The 24,272-nt window shown below is 41.4% G+C and overlaps 2 protein-coding genes across 2 annotated transcripts in view; one reads left to right on the plus strand and one right to left on the minus strand.

The window, feature by feature from the left end:
* GNAI3 (G protein subunit alpha i3) overlaps positions 1-7,701 on the plus strand; it is a 42,394-nt gene extending 34,693 nt beyond the window's left edge. Inside the window, exons 8-9 of the mRNA XM_046645354.1 lie at positions 1,584-1,796; positions 1,887-7,701. Of these exons, the coding sequence (XP_046501310.1) occupies positions 1,584-1,774 (191 nt within the window). The 3' untranslated portion in view covers positions 1,775-1,796; positions 1,887-7,701. The remainder of the gene's footprint in view (positions 1-1,583; positions 1,797-1,886) is intronic.
* A 237-nt stretch (positions 7,702-7,938) lies between these two features.
* On the minus strand, positions 7,939-23,275 carry GNAT2 (G protein subunit alpha transducin 2). Its single transcript, XM_046645364.1, has 8 exons — positions 19,836-23,275; positions 17,796-17,838; positions 17,359-17,500; positions 16,482-16,639; positions 14,445-14,573; positions 14,065-14,194; positions 12,235-12,388; positions 7,939-11,445 (listed from the first exon to the last, which is right to left on the minus strand). Exons 1-8 carry the CDS (start codon positions 19,951-19,953, stop codon positions 11,255-11,257), a joined length of 1,065 nt encoding a protein of 354 aa, XP_046501320.1. The 5' UTR covers positions 19,954-23,275; the 3' UTR covers positions 7,939-11,254.
* Positions 23,276-24,272: the final 997 nt, after the last annotated feature.

Raw genomic sequence — 24,272 nt, forward strand, 5'->3', positions numbered from 1 at the left:
CTTGATGGGAAGGGGGTGTTTTTCTGGGGTGGTGAAGAAGTTATGAAACTAGAGAGAGGTGGTGGTAGCATAATAGTGTGAATACGCTAAATGCCACTGTATTGTGCACTTTAACATAGTTTACTGTATGTTATGTGAATTTCACCTCAACTTAAAAAAAGTCTAGATAGAGCAATTGAATTTTGAACCGAAGTTCAAATCTCTAAGAGCAAAGGTACAAATAAGTGCAGATACAGGTAATTTTAAGCGAGGTACTAAAAAGTTGAGATGTATTTTAAGCTCTATGGCCTTTATTTTCTCAGAGAAGTTGGAAAATGTGGTCATCTATTCAGCGTGAGGGGGGAGGTGAGAGTTAGATGAGTTTATAGAATGTAGCCAAGTTTTAGGATGAGAGAGAAATCTTAGTGAAGTAAAAGGATTGACATTAAGATTCCCGCTCAGAATCTTCACACAGCCAAGAGTCCTCATTGTCATATCTTTTTTTTGGTGGTGGAGTGGGAGGGTGAATTTCCAAGCTTGTCTTCCATTGACTTCATTCTTAAGGATTCTCACAGTCCTGATTTCCCGAGTATCATTATCTGTTCCTTCCAGACAAAATTCACTTTTCAACCATCATCTCCATTAATTTACAGAACTTCTTCAGATCTCAGGAAACCTATTTCAGTCACTTCCCAAGCTATCTTCCTTCAGTTCTTTAAATATTCTGTTTAAATAGTATTTCTTTCTTTCTTAAGCTTTTCTTTGTTCTTTAGTCTTTTTTATATACTTAGTATTTTATGTCATGTTTAATGTCACTGAAAATAGCCTCTAGTTCACAGGAATAACAGGGTGTGTTGTCTTGGTTGAGTTTCCTTGGCCCTGCAGCCAGTTTCCAGAGCTCTTCTAAGGGATCACAGGTAGACAAAATGTTGTAGGGAGCAGGTGATTAAGAGTGTTAATTACAAACGTTGTTGAAAATAGGGTTTACTTTTGGTCCTCCCTCCCTCCCCCTGCCCACTTAAAAAGTAACATCTTTATTGAGATATAATTTACATATCATAAAATTCACCATTTAAAAGTGTATGATTCATGCCCCTTTCCCTATTCCATCTACCAGTTTACCTTTGGTTATTTAAATTATTTTCGGAAGGCTCGGAGGCTAAGCTCACTTAAAACTGGAATGATTTTGAAAAGAAGTCTGCCTTACCCTTCTGAATTGTTTATTTCAAGATCACTCCAAGGAGCGCAGGCTGTCTGACCTTTTAAACGATTGTGTTCTTCTAGAAATGCATCCTCCCACTTCCCTGGTTTCTTTTTATACTTTCTAGACTTTTTAGCAGAAAAAGCTAAAATGATAGGGGAAAGAGAAACTTAAAGTTTTGTGGATCTTTGTGTATGATGATTTTGTTTTACTTACAATGAGAGTCTGCTTTCAAGAAAAATCTTAATGATTATAGAAAAACCTAATGATTATAGAAATATAGAAATCTGTCTGTATTCAGTTGGGGCATATTTCTCTTCATAAGTAAATGGTGATGGCATTACTTAGTTGACTTCAGATGGCTGTTATAATTTGAACGGAGAACATTGGGTGTCTACTTCAGGTTCCAATACATATGAAGAAGCAGCTGCTTACATTCAGTGCCAGTTTGAAGATCTGAACAGAAGAAAAGATACCAAGGAGATCTACACTCACTTCACCTGTGCCACGGACACCAAGAATGTACAGTTTGTTTTTGATGCTGTTACAGATGTCATCATTAAAAACAACTTAAAGGAATGTGGACTTTATTGAAGAGTGTGGATATTAATAAAAGGTAAAACTTGGACGAATTTAGTTATAGTGCTATAGTGATGTCCCTTAATTTTGTAAACTTTTTCTAATTAGTAATGTTCTTCTTTTCTAGTTATTACAGTGTGGAGTGTTGAGACCAGACTTCTTTTGCTGTCTCGTTGGGCAGCTGCAAGCATGAACGGGACCAGGGAATGGCAGCAGCATGCAGAATCTTAGCACTCTTTAGCACAATCTTCTGTATTAGGGAACTCTTAATTGACACCAGATGCTAAAGTCATACCTTGGCATTGGAACAACTGTAAAGTATGATTCAGTCATCAAGACATCATTTGGATTTCGCAATCTCAAATGTTGAGGGCAGATGTGAAGTTGAGGTGCTGCATTCCAGAACTTCAATATGTAGCTTACTCCTTTTTTTCCCTTCTTAGAAAAAACACCAGTATTTCATTTTTAAAGTTTTTTTTTCATCAAGTGAAGAATAACTTTACTAAATTTTATTTCTGTTTGTGAAAGAATCTTTATTAAAACACAAACAATCTTAACTATGCACATGATGTGACCAGATCATCTTGAAAATATTCCTCTTAGTAGGAACGCTTTGTTTTTAACTCTTGGTATGGTCTGAATATAATATTTCCATAATTACTTAATTCTTTACAGTTATTGGGGCTATAATTATAGCTTTTTTGGATGAAATTTATGTTACTATACTGTTCAAAGTACCATTATGGTTCTAAAGGGTAATTACATTGGAGAGTTCTGTAATAAGATTCTAGCTCTCTCTTTTTTTAAGCTTATGGTTGAAGGATAATCTGGTTTATGCTGATTACCAAATTACTAGGTAAATGCTGATGTAGTATGATAAAGTCAACTTCTCGGATACACACACACCCGGGGGCAGCTGCCAATTAGAAACGCAAATTGCTAAATTCCAAACAGAACCAGTGACTTTGCTGCTACATATCTACTAAATTGACCACTTTGATTCCTGCTTGTTTGTCTCAGTCATAGGGAGTTCTGTAAAAGATGCCCCTTGTTTTCCATCTTTCATGGCTTTTTCTGTTGGGAAACTTCTAAAGTGTATTAACAGTGCATGCTTTTACTTTGTAAATGTGGTGCCAAATCCCTGTTTGCCGTTGTTTTTATTGTAGCAATGTTAATTGTAGTAATCCGTAGTCAGTACCTTCTTTTGCTGAAACTATTGCATTTTGGGACCTTTTTCCACTTTGTCGTGTATACAGATTTTAATCTGTTATAGTTGGCAGCAGTATTAAAATGGTGAGTAAAGAGTCCAGGTTTGTTCCTGTTTGTAACTAGTCTTTTCTGGAATATTTTCTTCTGTTTCTTTTTGCCCCTGCTGAGTGTGCTTTGGCCTTTGTCTGAGAATGGGTTTAGGTGGAAGGGTTCCCTGAAGGTCTAGTCTGTTGGTGTAATAGTATTGTTGAGTCTTGGCCTGACTGAGGGTCTTATGTCATATTCATGTAAGTGATATGCAGTCATAATCCATTTTCCAGATTTACGTTTTGGTTGTGTGGAGAGCTATGTTCACCTCAGCCTGCAGGTCGTTTTGTACAATGTACAGCAGATGTCATTAAATATGAATGGTCCATTGGGGGAAGGCAAATGAAGAGAATGCATTTTGAGCATTCCAAATCAGTAGTTTGAGCAGTGCCTTTTGGGTCCAGTCTTTTGGGATTGGATTCTATTTCATCTTTTGCTGTGACCTTTCACTAGTTTTAAAAAAAAAATGTTGGTCGTCATCAAAGCTGGTTCAGAAAGCAAGCCACAGCAGTTCAGTGCCTTTATTGGTAGTTTTTTTTTCTTTCTTGTTTTCTTTGGAAAAGTATAACTATGCAGATGATATAACTATATTATTTAACAATTTTTTTTAGGGTTGGGAAACTGGGTCTAAAAGAAAATCGTCAGCTTCAACTGGTGATTGACTTATACCCCCAGTGTAAATAGGGTTGATAGTTCTTGTTCATTTTGACAATATCTTTTCCTTTTGTATTCTGTAATAAGGGTCATCTGGAAATGAGAACTGGTGGAATTTGTTTTAACTGTAGTCTTTCTATAGTCCAGGCTAATGGGATGGTGTTATTGATAACCTAAAATAACAGATAATCCAAAAAAGTTAATTTTGCTTTGAAAAATGTGTTTTATATTTCAATTGAATATGTCTATCTTATATGTTCATTTTTTAGCCCTTATGTTAATGAAAATAGTAGTTCTCCACTTTTCTGCCTCTATACCATTTACATTTGTTCTATTTTCACATGAAGATCACCACTTATCCCGCCATCCCAAATAACTTATCTAAATGCACATTTCTTGAGGACACAGGGACACAATTTAAGTCAGTGGTCTTTAAATGTGCCTTAAATCAAAATCACCTGGATCTACCTGAGAGATTGACTCTTGACTGGTGGGCTGGCAATCTATAATTCGAAAAAGGTGATTCTGATCATCAGCCTTGCAAATCACTATTGTATTTTCAAATAAAAGACCTTTTCTTATAGCAGAGCCAGAATGTGGGGATGAAACATCAAATCTATTAGCCTGGAGAAAAAGGATTGATAGTTGTAATCAAAGAAACTATAAGTTGCCTTGTGTCTTTTTTGTGGAGGATGCTGGAGATTTGTGATCTATCGTGTTTCAGAATTTGGATGGCCAGGCTTTGGAGTATCCAGGAAATCAGCACATCTAAGGAAATTAAACTTTTATGAATAAAGAACAGTAAATAGACCCTACCAGGAAGGACTGCAACAATAGCTTTATTTTGTTGACAGTCACATCTTCTCCACCTGATTAAAACCTTGGGGTATAGAATTGCCATCCGTTAGGCTCTATGTAAAGAGGAAGTATTCTGCTCCTTAATGGCCTGTCTTCCCTAAGCTTATAAATTCAGCTCTGAACAGATTTCACCTCCTGGCATGAAAATTCCAAGAACGTTTACAATTATTCGTAAGTGGATCTTGAGATGACATTTTCATCTTGGACAGTTTGAATTCTAAATCTCTAGTTTTGTGTGTCATTTTATTATTATTTTCACTAATGGATTGTTATTTTTCACAAGGTGCTGCATTCTAAGAATAGATGGACCAAATTCTAAAAAACTGTTTTCTTGCCTTGTTTATTTTTTATTCTCTTATGTATTCTATTTGTGTTTTATTGTATGCACTCTTTGGAGTGTTTAAAAATAACTGCTGGTTCTTCTAATTCATTTGCCCACTTTATATTCTTACATCGTGACCACTCTTCTCTGATTTGTAGCTGTGACTTTCTTTGGACATTGCTTGCCAGGCTTGACTAGTTACTTCAGCTATTTATCCATTTGCTTAGCATAGTTCTGGAGTTTCCTGTTGTAGAGCTCCTTGCTGTACTGGTGGTTACATATAAGGTAGTCTCTCATTCCAGTTGAAAACCTACCTTTGATTGATTTTTTTTTCCTTTCCAGATGTTCAAAAAAATCACAGTCCTCAATTATGCAAACCTAAAACAGCACTCATTCCCTTCACTCATTACTTATGAAATCTTGCATCTGTGGTACTGACTTTAAGAACAACATTGTCTCAGTTTCACAATACTGCCAGGTGATTTTGTGTTCTACTTCAGGCTTGATAGTACAAATCAGAGATCCGACCTGGACCAACCACAGCTCTCCATATAGTTTTATGGCCATCCAAGCACAAGAGAAAACCAGGTTGCTTAGAGGCCCAAAATTGAAAGTGGATCTTGCCATCAACTATCAGGAAGTAAAAGAAAGATTTAAGTGAAGGACCAGAGAGCTAACTTCAAGGATGGTTGAGATCTTTGTTCCTTTACCTTTGTTTAGGTTTTAAACATCCCCACCCCTCCAGTGTTCTCATAACCTTTTTTGACTTACTTCTGCTGAGGAGAGCACACTTCAGAACAAATCAGGGCAGGACAGCTTTTTTCTGATACTGTGTCAGGCCTAGACCTGGCCTGCCTCAAGTCTTCTCAGGAATAAGAGATAGGGAATGTTATACAGCAGTAGATAGCTGAGGTGCAAGGTTCACATATACAGATTCCCTGGCTAAATGCTACTAAATTAAGATGTCTGTGACAGGTCCTGGGAATATGTATTTTTAAGTAAATTTCTCAGGTGGTTCTGGTGCAGCTAACCTGGGCCAACATTTGGGGCCAACTAAATAGGACCCTTAAAGTAAAGATCAACACAAATAGTTGACAGATAACGTCAAAAATCACTAGTAAACAACTTCTGAGTTATTTTTTTGCCAATAAGTAAGAAGCACCTTTTGTACCTGACTTAAAGTGCCTTTTACCAAAAAAATTAGTATTGGGACTCTTTGGTCAGAGAACATTCCTACATTTTAGATAATTTAGTTTTTATACAAAATTAAGATAAAGCAAGACACTTGGAGTTTCCAAATGTTTATTTCATTTATTTCACCACATTTATTTATGCAGTGAAAATTGAAAGATAACACACACCAAAGTAAAGATAAAATCCTATGACAGAGGTAACTGTATGTAATGACATGAATGTTCATTTACAGTTGGTGCATAAAGAGCAAAGCTAGCTGGCACTAAACTATAGAATGAAAGTCTTTTTGAGAGGCTGTGGAAGAGGTAGGTAAGGGGAATGATTGAGGAGTCAAATATAAAAGTCTTTGTATGCCCAGTGCTAATGTTTTCTCTTCCTGAAATCTAGTGGGAACCAACAAGCCAGCAGAAAAAAATCAGATATTTAGTAAATACACTGCTGGGATACACTGTCTCAATGTATTAGCATTTACTAAGCTGTAAGATCTTTGACAGCTGGAATATTAAATTCTATACAACCTATCTTACCTTTCTCCTATCCTCTGTTACCCCCCTCATATTCCTTGGGGTTATCCAGACATTTTTGCCAAGAGCCTTGTTTATATGCAAGAGAGAGAATCCCAGTAGACATAACAAATCACAAGAAATTACCTGTTCTTTCCTACTGTTCATCCTTGCTCATGTAGGATAAATGTCCTGAGACCTTGCAGAATCTTAGGAGGTTGAGTTGTTTGGCACGCTGGGTTCTGGTCTTTTCCCTGCTTCCACCTAGCCATGAAATCTTCAGCCTTTCATCCTTCATCTGTTACTTAAAGAGGACTAAATTATTCCTCTGGCTATGATGTTCTACAGTTCTGACCAAATAGAAATAACATATTTAAAAGTGCTTTGTAAATATTCTTTATGATCCTCAAGGTGATACTGCACTGCAAAAAAAGTAATCTAAGGCCATACCAAAAAATGTATTCAATGTAGCTGGTTGTCTTTTCTTAGCATCACTTTTCCCATATTCATTTTGGAGACCTGAAATGAAGTTCAACTATAAATTTGCTCTAAAATTTGTGAAGCAGGGTGAAAAGCCCTTTGCTTTGTTTTGCATTTAAATTCAGTTTTCTCTTCGTACTAGTGCTTACTTTTTCATGCTGAAAGACAGAACAATTCCCTTCTGCAATCTGCAGTATGTCTGTCTGACCTCACAGAAATGTCTTCACACTTTTACCTAGCAGGATCACCAGAGGCTCTGGCACACTTGCAGTCCCTGGCCCAACACTGAAGTCCTGCTGGAATCTGTGCTCCAGGGGCTGTGCCGGGTAGAGAGGGCAGTGGGAGGTAAGAGCTCTTCACCCTTCACCACCTTCTCCACCCAGCATGGCCGGCACACTTTGGTCTACGGCACATCTCCAAGTAGAGAGTGGGTTTTGAATGCTGTCGTTTCTCACCTTGGGGATGGGGCTACCCTGATGTGGACTGTTTGGGGTACATGTAAGTGACTTTTTTATTAGAGTGGGAACTGTTACAAGTAAACATGTCTTATTTTATATTGCTTTTAAGACTGAATTTTTGTACTTCTTTTATCCATCCTTTTTATCCACAGAAACATAAAGGCACATTTCCAATTATATTGTATTTTTTCCATTTTTTATTGTGATAAAATATACATAACATAAAATTTACCATTTTTAATATTTTTAAGCATATAGTTCAGGGATATTAAGTATGTTCACATTGTTGTACAACTATCACCACCGTCCATCTCCAGAATTTTTTTCATTTTCCCAAACTGAAACTCTGTACCTAATAAACAATAACTCCCCATTCCCTTCTCCTCCCAGCCCCTGGTAGCCATCATTCTACTTTTCTGTCTTTATAAATTTGACTACTTTAGATACCTCATAAAAGTGGAATCATATAGTATTTGTCCTTTTGTGTCAGTCATGTTGTATTTTTGTTAAAAAAGATAGAAAAGCAACTGTCATCAGATTTACCTGAAATGGAACCTAATTTACATTTGGCTTACTGTCATCAGTGTCTAATCATGCAATGCAAGGGAAGTACCTTTTGGTTTTTGCCCTCTAAGGATATGAACAGGAAAGTATAGCTTCAACAACAAACTTAAAGCTATTTATATTTTTATTTTATGCTAATTTCACATTCCATTTGAAACTGATTTGTATTCCGTCTGGAAATGATATTATTAAATATCTGTGATTTAGAGATGGCGCAATTAAAAAATAACCAAGACTTTGGTTGGGAGTAAGAGGAGCTTAGGAGAATGAGAAAATTGACTTTGGCTTTATAGTGTATGGTGGGCTGTTGGTAGCATGGTGCACATAGAAAGACCACTGGCTTGGTTTCGGAAGACCTGTTTTGGAGTTCTGGTTCTGCTACTTCCTAGCAGTATGATTTTGATGAAGACACTCCACCTCCCTGGGCCTAGTTTAATCTATAAATTGCTAGTGATGGGCATGGAATATTTTTAAGTTTCTTCCAGCTTTATCATTCTAAGAATTAAGATTGCAGTTCATGAAAATAGGGTTGAATATTTGTTTCTGACCTACCTTGTTACAAAAAAGGATTTTTGATGACTTATAAAATTCAGCAGTATAGTATAAATTTGAAGTGAAGCAACAGAAGACAAAGCAGAATGAATGTGTGGCTTAATTTTGGTTTTAAGTTTTCTAGCAGCTATTTTATGCAAAGAGAACTTTTGATGCACACAATCACAATGTCCATGGGATAAAAATATGCCAGTTGTGTAGAAGTAGCACGCTTTGTCTCTACCCCTAATGGTGTAGGCTTTGAGAACCATCTTGGGCCTGACAGACAGTTAAGCTGGGGTAAGGATTAATGTCTTTTGGGGAAGCTTATCCTGACCATTTGAGGTAAAGTCCTTTTACCTTTACTCAGAGGAGAGCCCAGTGTTGGCTAAGAGTTTCGGAAGATTATTTGACTTTGTTCTAAGGTACAGGTGAATGGATGACAGAGGCTCCAGAGTTTTATTCTATGTTGACTCGCCAGAAGAGTTTTAGCTTGAAACATTTTAAGGTGAATAACCAGATCCTAACCTCAGTAAAGCAGCTGTAGATCACATTACTTTAAGCTTTGCTATTTCCCTATCCAGCCTCCAAAATAAACATTTTGCAGAATGTTCATACAAGGTACTTTGTGTGAATTTGTTTATAAATCAGTTAAAAGTTGGACTGTCTACCAGAGAAAAGGAAAAGAACTAAAATACAACCCTGTTTTATTCTGCTAGAGATTGTTCCACCAGAAGACCTGTCCCACTGGCTCTGTTTTCACACTAGTACCATAGGGCAGGTTCTGTATGAACATCACTAACCAAGGATTCTGGGCTAGCCTTTTATCTTTTGGCCCACTGCCAATTCCTGCCTAGAGGCAAAGATCAAGGAAAAGTTAATAAAAGAAGCAAACAGTCTGGTATGGCTGGGGGGAGGTGGGGCTGCTCTGTTTGAATATGGGATAAATGGGATAAATTTGAGGCCTTAATAGACAAGATCATAGCTGTAGCGAAGATTCTTAACCTGGGACTTCAGAGCTTCAAAGATAGAAGTGTATTTAGTATGTTGCTTTCCTTTGTAATTCTCTGAATTTTACTTTATGCATTTTTAAATAACCTGAGAAGAGGTCCATAGGTTTCATCAAACTGCCAGAGGGATCTATAATACGAAAAAAGACTCAGAACCACTGTATATTTAATTAAAGCAAACAGGTTAGTGATGGTTGGAGCATGCCGTTTAGAATAGTCCCTGAAGAGCTCTTGGATGCAAGAAGTCTTGCCCAGGTTTTTTCTTTGGCTTGTCTTTTAATCGGCAGTAAGCAGAGTAGTTTCCCTTATTTCTCTGGTAGTTTTCCCAAGTCGGTTTCTTTTCAGGGAGTCAGAAAGACTATTAAATGAATCCAATTTTAACAGCTGCAAATTTATTCTTCAGTGTATTTCAAGCTCATATGGCTCTGTAGTATCAATATTGCTAGTAGCAGCCTAAGTGTGAATGTGTGTTTCTGGCAAGGAGCAGATTTTCATTTTAATTGACACTTTCTTTTATATACTAAATCTTGGATGCCAAGAGCTTTCCTCACTAGTAGTTGTAAATGCTAAAGCTGTACTTGACTTCACCACCTCCTGTCAAGATAAATGCAAGCTTCATTTCCACTCAAAGGAGTCCAAAGGAATAATTTACTTGTTGGCCTGTTTGGGGAGATGTTGTTTTCAGACAGGCATCACATGGACCCAACTGCAAAGATTTTCAGTGACTAAAGCAAGATCAGCTGCCTTTTTTGTTCTCCTGAAATGTGTAGCAGTTGAAATGAGGATTTTAGGATTGCTCACTTATTCTAGATTCTGTGATAGAGAAGTGGTAGCAATAAAATCATTAATGCTCCCAGCGAGAGTGTGTTGATGTCCTCAAGCTTATTCAGAAAGTGTCTTGTAGAGCTGAGAAACAGTTACTTACAGAGATAAAGGAAACTCAGTCTTTTTGGTAGCTTGGGGAAGAGAGTGATAATCTGTGCTTAATAAAGATGATCATTTTTGGATTTGTGCCTTAGAAACTAACAAATCACATATTCTATCTGGTGATCCAGGTCTCTGAGCTAAGACACATAGAGGTCTGTTAATAAAAAGGGGTGGTAGGTTTATTGAGGTTTTGTTTTTAATTTTTTTTTTGCAGACTGTAGGGAAAATTAACTGTTTTGCTTGGGATAGTTCATCTAAAAGCATGGTGTTGAATTTCATAAATGGCAGCTTTTATATAGGATTTCTTTCTGTGACTCTACCCACACAGCTTTTACGTGCCTTCCCTTTAGTTATGTTTGTGATCATCAGAATAACTGTGAAGTAGTAGGGAAGTTACCTTCATTTTATAGATGAGGGACTCAAGGCTCAGAGAAATGAAATATTGACATTATTATAGTAAGTAGCAGAACCAGTACTGGAACCTGGGTCTTCTGACCCCTGGCCAGTGCTCGTTAAACTGCACTAGCTATCCCATTTGAAAAGAACGTATGAGCCACAGTGGCAGTCATGCATACTCCATCTCCAAGGGAGAATGAATTCGTTCTTCATGTCGTGGTATATTGACCTATAATTTTCTGCTTGAAATTACCCAGATTCCAAGCCTGTGTATAGAATGTATACTTGAGGAATGGTGAGGATTAGAAGAGTCCACAGTCCTTGAGGTTTTCTTTGATGATAATATCTGTAACTGCGTCAAATACAAATTTGACGTTCTGCGTGTCTGTAGCACAGGTCATGTGGCTGTAGATTTCTTTGACATCTTTTCTCATGTTGAGGTCAAGGAACTGACTCTTGATATAGTTCCCTGCATCCTCATAAGAGTTGTTCCCTAGTTTTCCGGAAAAATAGTGAAGAAGTGAGATAAATGAACCCTTCTTAGTTGCTCACTTACTCTTTAGGTGACTGACTTGATACTCAAAGTATTGTGTTAGCTGCCTTTGGGGGCCTATTTTTGGAGGGAAAGTCCTCACCTCTATTGCACTCCAGTGCTTCTCACTTGAGTTGAGCAAAGAAATTGAGGCGAGGGGCCGGCCCTGTGGCCGAGTGGTTAAGTTTGCGCGCTCTGCTTTGGCAGCCCAGGGTTTCTCCGGTTCAGATCCTGGGCGCAGACATGGCACCGCTCATCAAGCCATGCTGGGGCGGCGTCCCACATGCCACAACTGGAAGGACCCACAACTAAAAATACACAACTATATACTGGGGGTCTTTGGGGAGAAAAAGGAAAAATAAAATCTTTAAAAAAAAAAAAAGAAAAAAGAAATTGAGGAGAAAGATGTCTCTATGTCCTCGCCCTTGGTTTCTAGTAGGTATCATTAGAACAGTCAGTGGCTCTCCTGCATGTAGCGTCTGTTCTATTCCAGAGATATCTGCATTTAAACCTATAACTGAATGCCCAGGTTTCTCAGATCAGACATCCAAGAATCACTTGGACATCACAAAGCTCATAAGAGGAACTGAGTATCGAAGGGATAGGGGATCATCAACTCAGGAAAGCAAAGGAGTTACACTTAGTACTCCTTAAAGACAAGTTCCTGTATGTCTCCTTGTATAGGAAATAGGGCAATCACTAGTCATTACCAAGAAAGCATTACCATTATTTCCAGCCCTGGACACTTACCGTCATATTCTGGAAAGCAAATGCTGAGATGGACTTTCTTGATTTTTTCCTCAAAGAGGTCCTTCTTGTTGAGAAAGAGGACAATGGAAGTAGCTGCAAAGAACTTGTGGTTGCATATGCTGTTGAACAGGTGCAAGGATTCATGCATACGATTCTAGTAAGAAGAAACACCATCAGAGATAGCAGATTGGGCTTATGGGGTATCTGTCTACTTCCTGTTTTTATTCCCTGTGGAGAGGCTAGTACTCCAAATGTAAAAGGAAAGACAGGGAACAGCTTCTCTCTCTTTAGTGCAGTAGAGTAGAGCCAAGGAGATCTGGCTTCCTTCTAATCCTCTTTCTATGATAGCTGTGTGACTTGGGGGAAGTTATTGAGCTTTTCTGAGTCTCAGTTTCCCTATCTCACAGGGCTATTATGAAAGTTAAATGAGATCATGTATGTATAGTGTCCTTGATAGTGGCTGGCATATAGTTGTACAGTAAATGTTATGCATATCTTTGGCAGCCAGGGCAGAACTAAGGACTTTGACATCTGTAAGTGCCGCTGATACAGGGTTGAAACTGGGCCCAAGAAAGCATGTGCCCATTTGCATCTCCAGGATGATTTGATAGGCTTCTGTTACAGACTCCCAGATCTCAGTTTTGGCAGGAACCTAATAGGGATTCTTTGGCCCCATGGCGAGGGCTAGAGAATTTCCCAATGCCACATCACAAGTACTTCTGCTATATTTCCTTCTCTGATTGCCACTTGGAGCGAGTGAGAAGAGGTGCTATATAACTGCAGGGTCCAGAGGTTGCCCAGTGCTCCAGAGCAGCCTGTTTTTAGGGAGCAGGCCTTTTAGAGTCTCAAAGTATGCTATTAGCTGACTAGGGCTCAATTTTTTCATCTAATAAAGAAAGAAAACAAATCTAATTTGTAGCCTTTTCTCATTGCTAATACTCCTGGAAAACCCTTTAAGACCTTGTAGACTTCAGGGTTAAAGATATAAGAGATCTTAGAAAATCAATGTCCCTGTGAGACATTTTGGCTAGAAGATACTTAGAGTTACTCTAATGTGAACTTGAATTACTAAGGAGAAGGGAGAAGAACTGGAGCAAGGGACAGGAGGATAGGAGCTTCATCTTCTATCAGTAAGCTCTGGGTCTCCATTTATGGAGCAGTTGCTTATGTGAAATTAGCATTTTCCATCCCTTTGACATCCTCTTTCTCAAACTCAGAAGGTAACTGGCTGGGCTGACACTTGTCCCACAGAACTCCTGTCTTGTAAAACTACAAGCTCAAGAGAGTCACCCTCAGGTAGTCCTCCAGCTGCCAATTTAAGTGGCATGTGAGAAACCTGGTTTACTAGTCTCTCTCCATAGTTCTTTTGACACTCAGTACATATTTAGGCTTCCAAGTTAGGTTAATAGTTCAACCCCTCTACCGTGTTGCATAAAGATACACATCATATGCTTTTTCTGCTTTATCATTTTCATCTCCTATCCTTTACTTCCATAGGCAGCCTGGGAGAGTACTCAGTATAACTCCTTTGCTGAGTTGATGATCCCTTGTCATTTTAATACTCAGTTCCTTTTATGAGCTTTGTGATATCCAAGTGATACTAAGCTCACTCTCAGTAAATCTGGAGCTTTAAAGTGCTAAACCTAGAAGCTGCAGAAGAAGAGGTTTTTTCTAGAATTATTTGCCTGAGACATTGATCTGCTAGAGGACTGCTAGACTGTCTGTGTTAGCTGAAAACACCCAAGTTGAGGCATTGGAGTGAGACAAAGCCTAGAGGAAGGGTCATGGGGGAACTATCAATCAAAGCTGCTTGGTGCAAAGGCCACTCACCACTTCGTCATCTTCCACCAGGACCATATCATAGGCACTGAGGGCTGCACAGAAAATGATGCAAGTGACCCCCTCAAAGCAGTGGATCCACTTCTTTCTCTCTGATCTCTGCCCTCCCACATCAAACATCCTGAGGAAAGAAAGAGCTGTTCTCATAGGTATGCCTGGCTTATGACCCACGTGCACTTGGTGTTTACCCATTTTGGGCCAGTTAGCAGTAAGATGGGAAGTGGGGAGGAAAAGGGGAGAAGTACAACAGTAATTCAGATTGAGCTTTAGTGGGGGCCAAGAAGCATCCCCATGCCCTCTTTTAGTATCTGAGTTGCCCCCAGGCAACCATGTGTGTATCTGTGGTGCCCCCAAGGGATCTATGTACTCACCTGAAGTTCAAGTCTTTGACAGAAAACTTGGTCTCAATGATGCCTGTGGTTTTGACTCTGGATCGTAGCACATCTTGCTCATTAGGGAGGTAGTCAGGGGCTGTAATTCGGTCTAATTGGTTCAGGTAGCTAGAAAAATAATTGCCATTGATGACAAATTTCCCACAGCCAAGGCCAAGAAAAGTCAATGTTCTTACCCCAAAATCATACAGCTAACTTGGTGGTAGAACCAGGACTAGAATGCATATTGTTAAATCTGGAATTCTTTCCTTCAAACCTTCTTATGTCCTTACGAAAGGAACTGTGGGATGGGCTGAGGGACTAGCCCATTTTAGGCAGGGGTTCTGCCCCTTTTAAGTCAAGTCAGATAACTTTTCCTTGTGTTTAACCTGACTACAGGTTTTCTAAACCCTTGAGTATGATTTGGTGATTTAAATGGGTGCCAGAATTTCCAACAAGAAGCAGGAGTAGATTAAAAGAGACTTTAGAGACATATGAGACATTAATCAGTACAATGCATGGACCTTGTTTATATTCCTGAGTCAAGGTGGAAAAACATCTGAGGTAATTGGGGAAAGTTGATGAACACTGACGTGGATATTTGATGACTTTAAGGAATTAGTAAATATTTAGGTGTGATGATTATGTTGTGATTTCTTTTTTTTAAAGTCATATTTTAGAGATACATAATGAAACTTTTAGGACAAAATGATATGATATCTGGGATTTACTTCAAAAGAATCCAGTAGGGAATGGAGGTAAAATGAAACAAGAGTGGCCATGAGTTGATAATAGTTGAAGCCAGGTGATTCATTCTATTATTCTACTTTTGTATATGTTTGACAGTTACCATAAAAAAGTGAAAAAAAAAAAAGGAAGGCAGATGTGAAGTGAGATGACTGAGAGGGAAGAAAAATTAACACAAGTGCCTCCTGTATGCCAGGCATTTTCACATTTAAATTCTCATACAACCTCATAAGCCTTCAGGTTTCATATCCCATTTTAAAGATGAAGGAAAATTCAAAAGAGTTAAATAACTTGCCCAGGGTCAAGAGGCATTTGTGATATATTGTAAAAACATTCAACTTTGTGGTCGGATAGACCTGGATTCACATCTAGCCTCTGCCATTTATCTCTGTGACTTTGGGTGAATTAATTAACTTCTCCGAACCTCAGTTTTTCATTTATAAATGGGACTAATAAAAAGTGACTACCTACCTTGAAAGCTTATTGTGCAGGTTAAATGCGATGGTGTACGTAATGCACCCAGCAGTGCTTGGGCCTTAGTGAGTGAGTGTGTGCTCCCGGGATGGTAAATGGTAACCTTATTACAAGATTAGGGGACAGAACAGGGGTTAAAACCAGGTCTGTTTGACTCCAAAGTTCATGCCCGTTTGTGATGCCATGCTGTTTGACACAGGACTGATAAACTCTGTGTATCTTATCTTTTTGGAATCAGCTTTGCAATGTTGGTTCTCTCTAACCCCTGACCAACTTCCTTTGGTTTGCCCTAGCAGTTTCTGTGTCCTGTGCCTTCCACCCTGACATAAGATGCTGCGTGAAGGAGACTTTCATTTCTGGTTAGTGGTCTAAGTAGTGTCTGGGTTACCAGGAGAAAATGCAGCCCTGAAGAGCCATCATGAATCACAAGCCTCATGGGAGAGTGTGTGGCAGAACTGCAGGGCTCTCAGTGTTCATGGTTCTGAAAGGAGAGGCTATGTGTGTGACATAATTAAGAGGACAGGGGCTGAGGGCTGCTAAACAGAGCACCTCTCTTGAATTTTGGGTCTTCAGCTTTGTAGGCTGTGGTGAGCCAGTGTAAAGCGATGGAGTGGTGGGAACTGTGGCAAATGTCCCTATGTAAAGGCGTTAAATTCAAAGCATAGTAAAACACTGCGCAAGCCTAACAAAACAGCTCTACAGGCTGAATTCAGTCATTGGGTCTCCAGCTTTCAGTGCCTGAAATTTTAAGCTGGATGTGATTTCTCTTAGAAGGTTGCTTATGCCTCATCCCACCCCTTCGCCAGTCAGTCTTACTAAGATGCCGAGTCATTGAGCTGGTACTCTGCAGCTCTGTCGAAGCAGGCTTGCACCCCACCATCCTTCCACAACTTCCTGATGACCTCCACCAGCTCAGGAGGCATGGTGCCCTCCTCAATGGAGTCAGCCAGGTTGTTGAGCTGTCGCCCATCATCCTGTAAGGAAGAAACCTGGCTGAGAACTACACAGGAGTAATGACTTTCCAGGAACTTCTGGGAACACTACTGAAAGGCAAGCTTTTTGCATTGCTCCCAAAGCCTAAGGTGGAGACTGTCCAGTGAAGGGTCTGTCTAAGGAAACATACTGATGAATTTCTGAGTGTGCTTGTGTGATGTAAGGGTGGCACTATATACAGTCCTGTGATGCCTAGCAGATAGCAGAGGTCCCAGGCACTTCCTTTGTGGTGTTTCCATCTTCCTTCCTTAGTCCAAAAGTTTACTGCCTCAAAATTGGGTCCTCTGCTGCAGGGAGATTAGAAGTTTAAAGACCAGACTGACCATAGACTAGACAGGAACCCATCACCTTTGTTCTTTCAATGATTCAAATCTAGGAAAAGGCCAGTACTGGAACTAGGGATTCAGCTTATAAAAGTTCCATGGCCAGGGCAAGGAGCCCAATGGGAGCAATCGAAATGGTAAAATAAGACAAAAAGGCAGAGGAAGCTGAGAGCAGATTTCTGTAAACATTTATGATAAAAGTAGGAATTGCATACTTCTCGAGAACTGAATTAAAAAGAGTTGAAGCTCAGTAGGTGGGATTTTAGTTACACAAAACTTTTTCTAACCCATGTTTCCTCATAGCTTGTTGGCCTCTGGTCTGTTTCTTCTCATTAGCCTTTCCTTCCACCGTTAACTACATACAGTTAACCACATACCGCACAGCTTGGTTCAGCATAGTCAATGCCCAGTGTGGACATGGCCCGGATGATAGCCAGGATAGACTGCAGCACATTCCCATAGATGATGGCCTTGTACTCCAGGCATTCTTCTGGCGAATAGCCATCTTGATGAATGATCCTGCAGGAGTAGACATCCGGCCCTTAGTTGGACCTGGGTAACCAGATCTAAGGGATTGGGAATTTGGGAGGATTTAAAGGGTCATAAGAACTTGGTCTCTCTATTCCTGCTGTTGTTCCAAAGTGGAGAGTGAGGGGCAAGGGGCATGCAGATGAAGGGCATTGGGAATCAGGTCCTTTATAGCCTTTATATCTGGGTTCCTTAAGGCTAACGAGCCCTTCATTCTCCGTGCCTCCACTTGCTCTACTGACCTCTTCACCCTACCTCAGTCCTTTGGGGTTTTGTTCCTACTCACTTCATCTGTTTGACGATAGTGCTCTTTCCTGACTCCCCAGCACCTGCAGGGAGAAATGCTTATGCTTCAGATTTCCACCAGTTCTCCCCAACCCTCCAGTAGATGGCCTGTGAGAAGACCAAGCCACTGCTTGCTTGGGAACCTTGTTAAGGGAGAACACGTAGGGTGATTGCTGTCCTTAGTTTCTGCCAACCTTGAGCTCCGGCTATTCAATCTGAATTTAGAGCAGAGTTTCTCAGCCTCTGCACTGTTGACATTTTGGGTTAGATGATTCTTTTTTGTGGGGGGCTGTCCTATGCATTATAGGGTGTCAATAGCACTCTACTCTTCTGGTTGTGACAACCAAAAATGTCTCCAGACATTTCTTTCTTTTTTTTTTTTTTTAAGGAAGATTAGCCCTGAGCTAACTACTGCCAATCTTCCTCTTTTTGCTGAAGAAGACTGGCCCTGAGCTAACATCCATGTCCATCTTCCTCTATTTTATACGTGGGACACCTACCACAGCATGGCTTTTTGCCAAGCTGTGTCATGTCCGTACCTGGGATCCGAACCCACGAACCCCGGGCTGCTGAGAAGCGGAACTGTGAACTTAACCGCTGCACCACCGCGCCGGCCCCTCCAGACATTTCTAAATGTGCCGTGTCTGTGCATGTGTGTGCATGCGTATTCGCATGCACACACACGTGCAAAACCTCTTTGGGAACCACTGATAGATTCAGGGGAATTTCTTTGACATATTTTTCCTCTCTGCCCACTTTTACTCAGGAGAGTGATCTTGGGGCAGGACTGGGGAGAGCTGGATTACTTCACTGAAAACACTGTTTTTTCACCATCTTGCTGTTTCCTATATTGACTAGAATGTTCTGATATCCTCATGCACACTCTGCTCTCCCGCCCTCAAAAACCCACATACCCTTCAACCCTCTCCCCCAGTCTGTACTACCCCTGATGCCTTAACGCCATCCCACTTAGCCTATGCTTGCTCCCTCTAAGCTGCTTATCCTGAATGTAGAAGAAAGCTGCTTAAGCTTAAAAGATCTCTCTGTGGCTTTGCCCTCTCCCTTTCCCCTTCTGTAACAGCCTCCTGGGCTTCTTGGAGTCTAGGTCTGGCTTACAGAGGTGTGTTCCTTTAGTGTGTCCTTTGGGCCAAGCCACAGATCAGCTGGGGAAAAGGAGGTGCCTTAGCCTGGAGCTCCAGTTCCCAGGCTCCACATGGGCTTGGAAACGGCCCAGCCAGCCAGTCTTCTGCTACACAGACCCCACCTGCTCCAGCTAGCCCACCTCTGTACTACTTTTGGGTTTTTTCCTAAGCCAGGTGTCCCAAACTCTTTATTGTCTTGGTTCTATTTACAGCCATAATCAATTTCTCTGCCTGCCTGACTGAGGTGCTTTTCTGTTTTCAGCACAGACCTGTGATCTGCTTAGGAGCACATCAAGTTGATGAACCTCCCATCTGGCAGGGCTTTAGAGGCAACTGCTGAATAGAAAGCTAGGAAAGGACTTTTGTAGATAAAGACTCCATTCCAACCCCCTCAGGGCTTCCTACATCTAAAATTTTTCCTGAAAGCAAGGAGAAGGAACCAGTATACTTGGGAAGAACCAATCGACCTATTCCTGGGACTACATGGCACTGATTATATGGTAGGACTTCTGAGTTCACTGTCCTCTTCTGAGTCCTTGACTCAGAGTTCTCCGACTGCAGATTAGGTAAATGTCTGCAAGCTCAGCATTCACGGTATGTGCAAGCTGTGAGATGTTAGATTTGGCTAGATCTGGAGATGGGTGGGTCCATCCTGGCCTTTGCACTATTCCTGGTTAAGGAAGAGCAGAACAATTCCAGAGTAGCTTTGGCATTCTGCATCTCGATGAGGTGGCTGTGCTCTGCCCTAGAGCTCCTGGTCCTTTAGCCTGAGACTAGATGGGGAGAGGAAAAGTCACCTGCCATTCCCCCTTCCCCATGGGGTGGGCTAGAACCCACCTACCATCCAGGATAAGCAGGAAGGAGCAGTACCCTCTCCTTCTCTGTCTCATCTCGCTCACCCAGCAATAGCAGCTTGACGGTCTTGGCTTCCTTGTCAGCATCCTCCTGCAGCTTCTTTTCTAGCTCCTTGGACCTCTTGGCCAGTTCTTTGTCCTCAGCACTGGCTCCACTCCCCATCTTTCTGCCGTCTCCTTCTCAGCTGCTTCTTCCAGCCCTTAAGATTCTTCTGTAGGTTTTCCTATCTGTGAGATGGAAGATAAGGAAAAAGTAAATTGGGATTGAGTATCAGTTTCTTAGTCCTCCTAAAAAGCTAGTCTATAGGAGGCTGGGTGAGGGAGCACGCTAGGTTCTTGTACCCTGCTTGTCTTGGCTGTGACTCCCTACCCCAGCTGGAGACCTACTTAGTCTAGGGATTGTAACCTTTATATCTAGCAATGTGATGGGTCAAGCCAATTAAGAGCTCAGTATGACAAAGGGTAAAGACTCAAGTGTTTCTGTAACTAGGGGAATGATCTGTGTAACTAGGGATTCTCATACAGGAGGATAGGATGAGGGTACTGGAGCTCTCTGGAATAAGATAATCTCTGCCTCATCCTTTTGAGGGGCGATCCCTTAAAAGTCTCTTCCTTCCTTGAATTCACTTGCAATTTAGAGCTAGAGATTAGAGGCACAAATGTAGGAAGATCTCCCCACGCTGAAATTCCAGATTATAGAGTCTTAGATTCAAGGGCTTCAAGGCATCAAACACACTGTATCATAGCAGGCTGCTCCTGGCAAGCAATTTTTTGGGGGTGGTGCCCTTTCTTGGGAAGATTAGTAATCTTTCCTTCAGTTCCTCCAGTGGCCACTGCACCAGGAAGCTACTAGCATTGTTCCTTTATGTTGGCTCATCTCTGTGCATCCTTCTGTTATTAGCATTGTCACTTCATACTGTACTTTGTCTGTTTTACAAATGGGTTTCCCCCAGACTGAATTCCTCCCCCTGGAATCTGATTCTGATCTTGAATTTGATTCATCTTCTAATAACTCAGACCTTGTGGTTTATTAGTAGATCCTCAAGGTTTAGTGAATGGATGAGGGAAGAAAGAAGGGTATGTGAGAGAAGGGGGCTGCTTCCCCTCGACCCACTAAAGCCACCTGAGGCCCAATTTCACTTGGTGAGTGAAGTTTGCTGGAATTTAGTGTAGGAGTTGTGCTGTCTCATGTAACAGACTGCTTCCTTGGGAAACTGGCCTCTGGTCTCTGGCTTCTAAAAGGTTAGGGCAGCCCTCCCTCTGGCCCTCATCCCACTGCCCTCCTGGGGAGAAATGAGAGTGCAGTCTAGCAACTGCCTTACAGACATGCTCGTATTTCTCTATGCCAGTTATTTCAATTTACTTAAATGGGTCGCTGGTGGAGCCTCCTCAGAAGGGGATGCTTTAGAACTTTGCTACCCAAAATGTGGTGCAAGGCCCAGCACGGATCACCTGGGAGCTTGTTAGAAATACAGAATCTCGAGCCTTAACCTGGACCTTCTGATATAGAACCTGCATTTTAACAGGCTTGCAGGTAACTCTAAGGTCATTAAACACTGGGAAGCACTGCCCTGGGGAGTACTCGGGAACTGTTTTTCCTCACACTTGTCTAATTGTAAGAATCATCTGGGATGCTTGCTTCTGGATTTCATCAAGTCTTAGATGCCACTGATGGGAAGATCACTCTGATTTCAAAGATGTTAAAATATATATGTTTTTAAAAGAATGTGTTTTCAAATCAGTAAGTTATGGTAATAGTGCTAACTAATTCCAGAGCCTGAGACACTGTATTTTAAATTAATATATGTGATTATCATCATCTGGCAAGTTTGAAAAACCCTGATCTAGAACAGTGGTTCTCAACTTCTGGTGTACATTGGAATTTACCTAGAGAGCTTTTAAAAAATATTGATTTAATTGGCCTACTGCAGTCTAGGCAGGAAGAGTTTTAAATTTCCCCAGGTGATTCTAATGTGCAGGCAAGGTAGAGAACCACTGAGCTCAAAGGATTTAACTTGCTCTTTCCTTTTAGAGTGGAAGTGTGCAGCAGTGGCCAGCTGGACTGAGAAAGTGGGAGGTAGAACCTACGTCTCCCACCTACCAGGTACCCTGAGCCGTTGCTGATCATCTTCCTCCTTCCCACCACCTTTCAGTTGCATATCTGGGTATCTGGCTGAGAAGCCTGGGGCCTGGAGCCCAGAGTCTCAGGGTTGATGGAGAAATGGGCAGCCAACAAGGGGCCTTCCATGGTGATCATGTTTTCCCAGTGAAAAAGTGGCAAGTGCCTATTGACTTAAGGGAAAATAGGAGAGTATCTTTGAAATTGTGACTGTCTTGAAATCTTAGCTATAAGGTTTCAATAATTATACCTCACCAGCCCTGCCCTAGCCTACACACAATATTGGTAAGTTACACTAGGCCAGAGCTGTGCTGAAGCCTGCACCATTCAGAGCAAGGGACTGCCAGGAACTGTGCTAGTCAGTTGATGTGGCTCATATCAGTTAATTCTCACGCTAACTTCAAGGTAAGTACTCTTGTCCCCAGTTTACAGACCAGATAACTGAGACTTGAGGGTTAAGCGACTTGTTCAAGATCAGATAGCTTAGTTAGACAAACCAGGTGATCTTTCCTTTCACTACCCCCACAGAAGTAGCCAGTGAGAGGACACTTGGGCAAAAAAGATAGGCAAGTGCCTGAGCTCCCTAATGGCAGCACTTGCATTGTCAGAGGAACCACTCACTTGTTTCACACGTGGGGAAAACGTTTGTGCTGCTTCCTTTTTCAGCTGCCACCTCCGCAAGCTTCAGTGCTGCATCTGCTTGTTTCCTAGCTTGCTGGGCTCCCCATTCCCACTACTAAGCTGAGTAAGGGAACTCCTGGCCCTTGCCTGGTCTCTGATTGCTCAGACCCACCACTATGCATGGACCATTCTGATGCCAGCGACCTCCTGCCTCCTGTTGTCAACTCTTGTGCCTTTCCTGTAGCTGTTCTACTTATTATCACATTTGACTTCAGTGTCCTGGTGTAGTAGATAAAGCATATAGGCGCTATTCCCATTTTAGAGGTGAATGAACAGAAAGGCAATCCTCATATTAATAAACAAGTTAGTATCAGAATCAGCTAGAGCACAGGTGTCCTAGTTCACAGCCCTTATAACTAAGTCATATTGAGTGAAAAAAAATCACCATTTCCCAATGAATTTGGTCCTGTTTCCTGAGTTAAGGAGATATCTCAGGATCTGTCTTACACCCAGTGGTAGGGATTGTGGGTAAAGCCTTATTGCAGCTGGAGTGAGGGGGACATGAAGAATGAGGAACTGCCTTCAGGACCTTCCAGGCCAAAGGAAGAGGTGGGATAAATTCACAAAGAAACAGTTTAATTCAAGAACACTGTGCTAGTGCTGGAGAATTCAGAGCTGTTTAAAACCTAGCCTTGGGGCCGGCCCAGTAGCCTAGGGGTTAAGTTCATGCTCAGCTTCAGGGGCCCGGGGTTCGCCAGTTAGGATCCCAGGCATGGACCTATGCACTGCTTATGAAACCATGCTGTGGCAGGCATCCCACATATAAAATAGAGGAAGATGGGCACAGATGTTAGCTCAGGGCTAATCTTCCAAAAAAAAGTAAATAAAATAAAACCTAGCCTCCAGCCCTGCTAGGAAAGACAATTATACACACATCTAACTGTCAGACTGATAAACTATAGTAGAAGAGAGGAGGGAGCAATTGTAAAATGAACAGACTTTCATCAGAGAAGCAGAACAACAAGAGAAATGGAGGATAGGCATTTTGGGGAGAGGAAAGAGCATGAGAAACGGCTTGGAGGCATGAGGACAGTGTGCTCACAGAAGGCTGGGACTACAGTGAAAGGTGTGCACGGAGGAGAAGGCTGGGAGATGAGGACAGGAAAGAAAAATTGGGACTGGCCAGCAAAAGATCTTGAATCATAAAGGATTTAGCTAAAACCCATTGAAGACTTATAAACAAGTACAGATGGATACAGCTGCACGGTGCTATAAAAGATGCTAGGTGACTGGGGGTACAGGGGGCTGGCTGCTGGGACAAGCTGAGCAAGGATCTTTTGGAGGCTGTGGGTGTGTTCTCCCTCAAGTGCCATCTGCAGAAAGTCGTCTGGCCTAGAGGCTGACATCTCAAGTAAGCTGCAGGCCTGAAGCGAAGAGAAGCAGTTCTTCAGAGACTTGAGTGCATCATCAGTGGGGGCCTGGGGTTCAGGGAGGGCCGTCTAAGGAACCATCTGGGTAATAGGCTAGGAGGGGAGGAAGCTATGTTTAGAGCTAGGGAAGATCCCAGAGGCTCAAAGACGACATTAAGCCCTTAACATGAAAAAAGCCATAGGGAATGACTCACTCCTTCATTTCCCAGACTCTGTTCTGCAGAGACAATGAAGCCCCGCTGAGATTCTTGCTGGTGTGTAGGTGAGGAGATTGATGCTTGGCTGTAACCGGGCCAGACTTCCTAGCAGGGA

This window comes from Equus quagga, chromosome 18 (genome assembly GCF_021613505.1).
Source record: "Equus quagga isolate Etosha38 chromosome 18, UCLA_HA_Equagga_1.0, whole genome shotgun sequence".
In the NCBI taxonomy this organism is placed as follows: domain Eukaryota; kingdom Metazoa; phylum Chordata; class Mammalia; order Perissodactyla; family Equidae; genus Equus; species Equus quagga.